The sequence below is a fragment of the Oncorhynchus masou genome, chromosome 22, assembly GCF_036934945.1.
Source record: "Oncorhynchus masou masou isolate Uvic2021 chromosome 22, UVic_Omas_1.1, whole genome shotgun sequence".
NCBI classification, from domain to species: Eukaryota; Metazoa; Chordata; class Actinopteri; order Salmoniformes; family Salmonidae; genus Oncorhynchus; species Oncorhynchus masou.
Window position 1 is genome coordinate 1,960,747 of NC_088233.1, and position 8,824 is coordinate 1,969,570.

An 8,824-nucleotide genomic window follows, 5' to 3' on the forward strand; every position below is an offset into this window, starting at 1 on the left:
GTTGAAAGGGGTACCTACCTACAAAAGGGACTTTAACACATAACCCATTCATAACCCATTCATAACCCATTCATAACCCATACATAACCCATTCATAACCCATTCATAACCCATTCATAACCCATTCATAACCCATTCATAACCCATACATAACCCATACATAACCCATTCATAACCCATTCATAACCCATACATAACCAATTCATAAGCATTTTTTTTCTACTACTAATGAATGCAGTGTGTGTGTTATGAATGTGTTCTGAAATCCTTACTGGTAGAGTGTTACTCAGTTGGGGGTGTAGAAGACTGTCAGTCAGTTGGGGGTATAGAAGGGTGTCAGTCAGTCAGTTGGGGGTGTAGAAGGGTGTCAGTCAGTCAGTTGGGGGTGTAGAAGGGTGTCAGTCAGTCAGTTGGGGGTGTAGAAGAGTCAGTCAGTCAGTTGGGGGTGTAGAAGAGTCAGTCAGTCAGTTGGGGGTGTAGAAGAGTCAGTTGGGGGTGTAGAAGGGTGTCAGTCAGTCAGTTGGGGGTGTAGAAGGGTGTCAGTCAGTCAGTTGGGGGTGTAGAAGGGTGTCAGTCAGTCAGTTGGGGGTGTAGAAGGGTGTCAGTCAGTCAGTTGGGGGTGTAGAAGGGTGTCAGTCAGTCAGTTGGGGGTGTAGAAGGGTGTCAGTCAGTCAGTTGGGGGTGTAGAAGGGTGTCAGTCAGTCAGTTGGGGGTGTAGAAGGGTGTCAGTCAGTCAGTTGGGGGTGTAGAAGGGTGTCAGTCAGTCAGTTGGGGGTGTAGAAGGGTGTCAGTCAGTCAGTTGGGGGTGTAGAAGGGTGTCAGTCAGTCAGTTGGGGGTGTAGAAGGGTGTCAGTCAGTCAGTTGGGGGTGTAGAAGGGTGTCAGTCAGTCAGTTGGGGGTGTAGAAGGGGTGTCAGTCAGTTGGGGGTGTCAGTTGGGGGTGTAGAAGGGTGTCAGTCAGTCAGTTGGGGGTGTAGAAGAGTCAGTTGGGGGTGTAGAAGGGTGTCAGTCAGTCAGTTGGGGGTGTAGAAGTGTCAGTCAGTCAGTTGGGGGTGTAGAAGGGTGTCAGTCAGTCAGTTGGGGGTGTAGAAGGGTGTCAGTCAGTCAGTTGGGGGTGTAGAAGGGTGTCAGTCAGTCAGTTGGGGGTGTAGAAGGGTGTCAGTCAGTCAGTTGGGGGTGTAGAAGGGTGTCAGTCAGTCAGTTGGGGGTGTAGAAGAGTCAGTTGGGGGTGTAGAAGGGTGTCAGTCAGTTGGGGGTGTAGAAGAGTGTCAGTCAGTTGGGGGTGTAGAAGAGTCAGTCAGTCAGTTGGGGGTGTAGAAGGGTGTCAGTCAGTCAGTTGGGGGTGTAGAAGGGTGTCAGTCAGTCAGTTGGGGGTGTAGAAGGGTGTCAGTCAGTCAGTTGGGGGTGTAGAAGGGTGTCAGTCAGTCAGTTGGGGGTGTAGAAGGGTGTCAGTCAGTCAGTTGGGGGTGTAGAAGGGTTTTACCAGCCTCCTGAGTGGTGCAGAGGTCTAAGGCGTCACTACAGCCTGGGGTTAGATCCCATATATAATATATAATCATTTTTTACAGAAGACAAGTTTTACCTAGTTGGGGATGTCAAAGCCCATTTGTCAAGTGTGTTTGTCTCTGTATGGTGCCAGGGTATGTTTGCAGTGGGCTGGCTGGAGCTGGGGGAGGTAGAGAAGGCTGGACATCTACTCCAGAAGTGTTTCAAAAATATCCAGGGACCATTCCAGGTCAGAATGGGGAAATGCTCTGTCTCTCTCTCTGTTTCTCTGTCTCTCTCTGTTTCTCTGTGTCTCTCTCTCTGTCTCTCGCTCAATTCAATTCAAGGGGCTTTATTGGCATGGGAAACGTGTTAACATTGCCAAAGCAAGTAAGGTAGATAATATACAAAAGTGAAATAAACAATAAAAATTAACAGTAAACATTACACATACAGAAATTTCAAAACAATAAAGACATTACAAATGTCATATTATACATGTATATATATATATACACAGTGTTGTAACAATGTACAAATGGTTAAAGAGCACAAGGGAAAATAAATAAGCATAAATATGGGTTGTATTTACAATGGTGTTTGTTCTTCCCTGGTTGCCCTTTTCTCGTGGCAACAGGTCACAAATCTTGCTGCTGTGATGGCACACTGTGGAATTTCCCCCAGTAGATATGGGAGTTTATCAAAATTGGGTTTGTTTTTGAATTCTTTGTGGATCTGTGTAATCTGAGGGAAATATGTCTCTCTAATATGGTCATACGTTGGGCAGGAGGTTAGGAAGTGCAGCTCAGTTTCCACCTCATTTTGTGGGCAGTGAGCACATAGCCTGTCTTCTCTTGAGAGCCAGGTCTGCCTACGGCGGCCTTTCTCAATAGCAAGGCTATGGTCACTGAGTCTGTACATAGTCAAAGCTTTCCTTAAGTTTGGGTCAGTCACAGTGGTCAGGTATTCTGCCATTGTGTACTCCCTGTTTAGGGCCAAATAGTTTGCTCTGTTTTTTTGTTAATTCTTTCCAATGTGTCAAGTAATTATCTTTTTGTTTTCTCATGATTTGGTTGGGTCTAATTGTGCTGCTGTCGTGGGGCTCTGTGGGGTGTGTTTGTGTTTGTGAACAGAGCCCCAGGACCAGCTTGCTTAGGGGGCTCTTCTCCAGGTCCATCTCTCTGTAGGTGATGGCTTTGTTATGGAAGGTTTGGGAATCGCTTCCTTTTAGGTGGTTGTAGAATTTAACAGCTATTTTCTGGATTTTGATAATTAGTGGGTATTGGCCTAATTCTGCTCTGCATGCATTATTTGGTGTTCTACGTTGTACACAGAGGATATTTTTACAGAATTCTGTATGCAGAGTCTCAATTTGGTGTTTGTCCCATTTTGTGAAGTCTTGGTTGGTGAGCGGACCCCAGACCTCACAACCATAAAGGGCAATGGGCTCCATGACTGATTCAAGTATTTTTAGCCAAATCCTAATTGGTATGTTTAAATTTATGTTCCTTTTGATGGCATAGAATGCCCTTCTTGCCTTGTCTCTCAGATCGTTCACAGCTTTGTGGAAGTTACCTGTGGCGCTGATGTTTAGGCCAAGGTATGTATAGTTTTTTGTGTGCTCTAGGGCAACGGTGTCTAGATGGAATTTGTATTTGTGGTCCTGGCGACTGGACCTTTTTTGGAACACCATTATTTTGGTCTTACTGAGATTTCCTGTCAGGGCCCAGGTCTGACAGAATCTGTGCAGAATATCTAGGTGCTGCTGTAGGCCCTCCTTGGTTGGTGACAGAAGCACCAGATCATCAGCAAACAGCAGACATTTGACTTCAGATTCTAGCAGGGCGAGGCCGGGTGCTGCAGACTTTTCTAGTGCCCGCGCCAATTCTGTGATATATATGTTGAAAAGGGTGGGGCTTAAGCTGCATCCCTGTCTCACCCCACGACCCTGTGTGAAGAAATGTGTGTTTTTTGGCAATTTTAACCACACACTTGTAGTTTGTGTACATGGAATTTATAATGTCTTATGTTTTACGCCCAACACCACTTTCCATCAGTTTGTATAGCAGACCCTCGTGCCAAATTGAGTCGAAGGCTTTTTTGAAGTCAACAAAGCATGAGAAGACTTTGCCTTTGTTTTGGTTTGTTTGGTTGTCAATTAGGGTGTGCAGGGTGAATACATGGTCTGTTGTACAGTAATTTGGTAAAAAGCCAATTTGACATTTGCTCCGTACATTGTTTTCATTGAGGAAATGTACTAGTCTGCTGTTAATGATAATGCAGAGGATTTTCCCAAGGTTACTGTTGACGCATATTCCACGGTAGTTATTGGGGTCAAATTTGTCTCCACTTTTGTGGATTGGGGTGATCAGTCCTTGGTTCCAAATATTGGGGAAGATGCCAGAGCTGAGGATGATGTTAAAGAGTTTAAGTTTAGCCAATTGGAATTTGTTGTCTGTACATTTGATCATTTCATTGAGGATACCATCAACACCACAGGCCTTTTTGGGTTGCAGGGTTTTTATTTTGTCCTGTAACTCGTTCAAGGTAATTGGAGAATCCAGTGGGTTCTGGTAGTCTTTAGTAGTTGATTCTAAGATTTGTAATTGATCATGTATATGGTTTTGCTCTTTACTCTTTGTTATAGAGTCAAAAAGATTGGAGAAGTGGTTTACCCATACATCTCCATTTTGGATAGATAATTCTTCATGTCGTTGTTTGTTTAGTGTTTTCCAATTTTCCCAGAAGTGGTTAGAGTCTATGGATTCTTCAATTACATTGAGCTGATTTCTGACATGCTGTTCCTTCTTTTTCCGTAGTGTATTTCTGTATTGTTTTAGTGATTCACCATAGTGAAGGCATAGACTCAGGTTTTCCGGGTCTCTATGTTTTTGTTTTGATTTTGCATTCTTCTTCAAACCATTTGTAATTGTTATTCATTTTCTTTGGTTTTCTATTTTAAATTTTTAGATTTGATAGGGAAGCTGAGAGGTCAAATATACTGTTAAGATTTTCTACTGCCAAGTTTACACCTTCACTATTGCAGTGAAACATTTTACCCAGGAAATTGTCTTGAAGGGATTGAATTTGTTGTTGCCTAATTGTTTTTTGGTAGGTTTCCAAACTACAATCCTTCCATTTATAGCATTTCTTAATGTTACTCAGTTCCTTTGGCTTTGATGCCTCGTGATTGGGTATTGCTCTGTTCAAGTAGACTGTGTTTTGCTGTGGTCTGATAGGGGTGTCAGTGGGCTGACTGTGAACGCTCTGAGAGACTCTGGGTTGAGGTCAGTGATAAAGTAGTCTACAGTACTACTGCCAAGAGATGAGCTATAGGTGTACCTACCATAGGAGTCCCCTCGAAGCCTACCATTGACTATGTACATACCCATCGTGCGGCAGAGCTGCAGGAGTTGTGACCGGTTTTTGTTTGTTATGTTGTCATAGTTGTGCCTAGGGGGGCATATGTGGGAGGGAATGCTGTCACCTGCAGGCAGGTGTTTGTCCCCCTGTGTGCTGAGGGTGTCAGGTTCTTGTCCGGTTCTGGCATTTAGATCGTCACAGACTAGTACATGTCCCTGGGCCTGGAAATGATTGATTTCCCCCTCCAGGATGGAGAAACTGTCTTCATTAATGTATGGGGATTCTAGTGGGGGGATATAGGTAGCAGACAGGAGGACATTTTTCTGTTAAGATAATTTCCTTTTGAATTTCTAGCCAAATGGAGTAAGTTAGGTCTGCTCTATACCAAATTAGCATACCCCCTGAGTCCCTTCCCTGTTTCACACCTGGTAGTGTGGTGGATGGGACTACCAGCTCTCTGTAACCTAGAGGACAACCAGTGGGTCCATCTCCTCTATACCACCCACCTGGTAGTTTGGTGGATGGGACTACCAGCTCTCTGTAACCTAGAGGGCAACCAGTGGGTCCGTTTCCTCTATACCAGGTTTCTTGCAGGATGACTATGTCTGTATTACCGATTTTCTTTGGTGAAGTCCGTGTTCCTGCTCTTTAGGCCAAAGGCGGATGACCTCAGGCCTTGGATATTCCAGGATGATATAGTGAAGGCTTTTTGTTCCATAAAGTTGCCAATGTTGTTGATCGTGGCCTCAGGCCAGTAAATGTGAGCAGAGCCTGATGAGCATCTGGTACATGCCATTGGCTTGGGCGAGTGTAAGAGTGGGGGTTGGGTCTCTCTCTGTCTCTCTCTCTTGCTGTCTCTCTCTCTCTATATATCCCTGTCTCTCTCTCTCTATATATATATATATCCCTGTCTCTCTCTCTATATATCTATTTCTCTCACTCTCACACACAGTATGTGTCACATTAATCTCTCTCAGGTATGGAGTGAATCGTCTGATGGTTCTGGGGCGGTGAACTTTCTCACTGGTATGGGAGGATTCCTGCAGGCTGTTCTGTTTGGCTACACTGGATTCAGGTCTGTTATATCCACCACCACACACATCACTTGGCTTGAAACCAAACTGTCATTAGCGGCATCAGAAGACGTACATTACACTATTATTGCAGAATACAAGTGTATGTACCTACTTCCTGTCTCAAAGAGATTCTCCAGTACTTTTGTATACCTTTTAGAGAGTAGTTTTAGAAGTACGAGCCAAAAGCACCCCCCCCCACGACAATGACATACTACGTCATACATATGTACGTCGTCTCTCTCTGTCTGCTGTGTCGACGGAGCCATTGGGCCCGCCCTAAAACCTCATTGGATAATGCTGAGTAGGCCACTTGCTAGCTGTCACACAAATGCGAGGGGCTGAAGCTCATTGGCTAGAACTCCAATTGCTAGGGGGCTGGCCCACGTGGCGAGAAGTGTAGGGGAAATCGTGCAGCATAGCTTCAAGAAAACAGTCGATTTCAAACTAGGGAATTTGTGAATAATTGAGGTTAGACAGCAATTATGCTCATAGATTATGAATGAATGATCTACACATTGGCACATCAGTCATCAAAGTTTTAAAAAAAAGACTTTCTTAGTGTCCACAATACCAGAGAAAGTCTTTAACTGTTGGGACATAAGGCAACAATGAGCTCCTCGATGAGGGGATCTGCAGTATGCACCCTTCTCTCATTTTCATTTTCCTTCTCAGAGTACAGAAGGATTGTCTGGCCTTCGCCCCTTCCATCCCTGATGACATCACTCAGCTGTGTATCCGGGGGGTCAGTTACCTGGGCAACAAGATGGACTGGCTGGTGAGGGGACAGGAAGTTTACATCATACTGAGAGAGGGAGCAAAGCATGCTGGGAATACCAAACCCTGCGCTCTGCAGGTGGTCCTCAAGAACTCCGGGACCAAGATCCCTCTTATACCAGGTAAACTCTATTCTATTCCATTTTATTTTACTCTCTACCAACTCACAAATGCTGAAACTGAGCCTTCAAATACTGTATGGATATTATAGTAAAGTTATAATTAAATACTGTATGGATATTATAGTAAAGTTATAATTAAATACTGTCTGGATATTATAGTAAAGTTATAATTAAATACTGTCTGGATATTATAGTAAGTTATAATTAAATACTGTCTGGATATTATAGTAAAGTTATAATTAAATACTGTCTGGATATTATAGTAAAGTTATAATTAAATACTGTCTGGATATTATAGTAAAGTTATAATTAAATACTGTCTGGATATTATAGTAAAGTTATAATTAAATACTGTCTGGATATTATAGTAAAGTTATAATTAAATACTGTCTGGATATTATAGTAAAGTTATAATTAAATACTGTCTGGATATTATAGTAAAGTTATGATTAAATAGTGTCTGGATATTATAGTAAAGTTATAATTAAATACTGTCTGGATATTATAGTAAAGTTATAATTAAATACTGTCTGGATATTATAGTAAAGTTATAATTAAATACTGTCTGGATATTATAGTAAAGTTATAATTAAATACTGTCTGGATATTACAGTAAAGTTATAATTACATACTGTCTGGATATTATAGTAAAGTTATAATTACATACTGTCTGGATATTATCATAATTAAATACTGTCTGGATATTACAGTAAAGTTATAAATACTGTCTGGATATTACAGTAAAGTTATAATTAAATACTGTCTGGATATTATAGTAAAGTTATAATTAAATACTGTCTGGATATTATAGTAAAGTTATAATTAAATACTGTCTGGATATTATAGTAAAGTTATAATTAAATACTGTCTGGATATTATAGTAAAGTTATAATTACATACTGTCTGGATATTATAGTAAAGTTATAATTAAATACTGTCTGGATATTATAGTAAAGTTATAATTAAATACTGTCTGGATATTATAGTAAAGTTATAATTAAATACTGTCTGGATATTATAGTAAAGTTATAAATACTGTCTGGATATTACAGTAAAGTTATAATTAAATACTGTCTGGATATTATAGTAAAGTTATAATTAAATACTGTCTGGATATTATAGTAAAGTTATAATTAAATACTGTCTGGATATTATAGTAAAGTTATAAATACTGTCTGGATATTACAGTAAAGTTATAATTAAATACTGTCTGGATATTATAGTAAAGTTATAATTAAATACTGTCTGGATATTATAGTAAAGTTATAATTAAATACTGTCTGGATATTATAGTAAAGTTAAAATTACATACTGTCTGGATATTATAGTAAAGTTATAATTAAATACTGTCTGGATATTATAGTAAAGTTATAATTAAATACTGTCTGGATATTATAGTAAAGTTATAATTAAATACTGTCTGGATATTATAGTAAAGTTATAATTAAATACTGTATGGATATTATAGTAATGTTATAATTAAATACTGTATGGATATTATAGTAATGTTATAATTAAATACTGTATGGATATTATAGTAAAGTTATAAATACTGTATGGATATTATAGTAAAGTTATAAATACTGTATGGATATTACAGTAAAGTTATAAAAATACTGTATGGATATTATAGTAAAGTTATAATTAAATACTGGCTGGATATTATAGTACAATTATAATTAAATACTGGCTGGATATTATAGTAAAATTATAATTAAATACTGGCTGGATATTATAGTAAAATTATAATTAAATACTGTCTGGATATTATAGTAAAGTTATAATTAAATACTGTATGGATATTATAGTAAAGTTATAATTAAATACTGTATGGATATTACAGTAAAGTTATAATTAAATACTGTATGGATATTACAGTAAAGTTATAAATACTGTATGGATATTACAGTAAAGTTATAAATACTGTATGGATATTACAGTAAAGTTAGAATTGTTATGAAGGCGCACACACACTTTCAGATTTTCTTGTTGTTTTAGGGAAAAA

General features: G+C 39.5%; 1 protein-coding gene across 1 annotated transcript in view; it reads left to right on the plus strand.

The window, feature by feature from the left end:
* The window catches only part of pgghg (protein-glucosylgalactosylhydroxylysine glucosidase), a 37,924-nt gene that overhangs the window by 22,299 nt on the left and 6,801 nt on the right, over positions 1-8,824 (plus strand). The window contains exons 11-13 of the mRNA XM_064929082.1: positions 1,639-1,734; positions 5,825-5,922; positions 6,596-6,819. Coding sequence (XP_064785154.1) covers positions 1,639-1,734; positions 5,825-5,922; positions 6,596-6,819 — 418 coding nt within the window. The remainder of the gene's footprint in view (positions 1-1,638; positions 1,735-5,824; positions 5,923-6,595; positions 6,820-8,824) is intronic.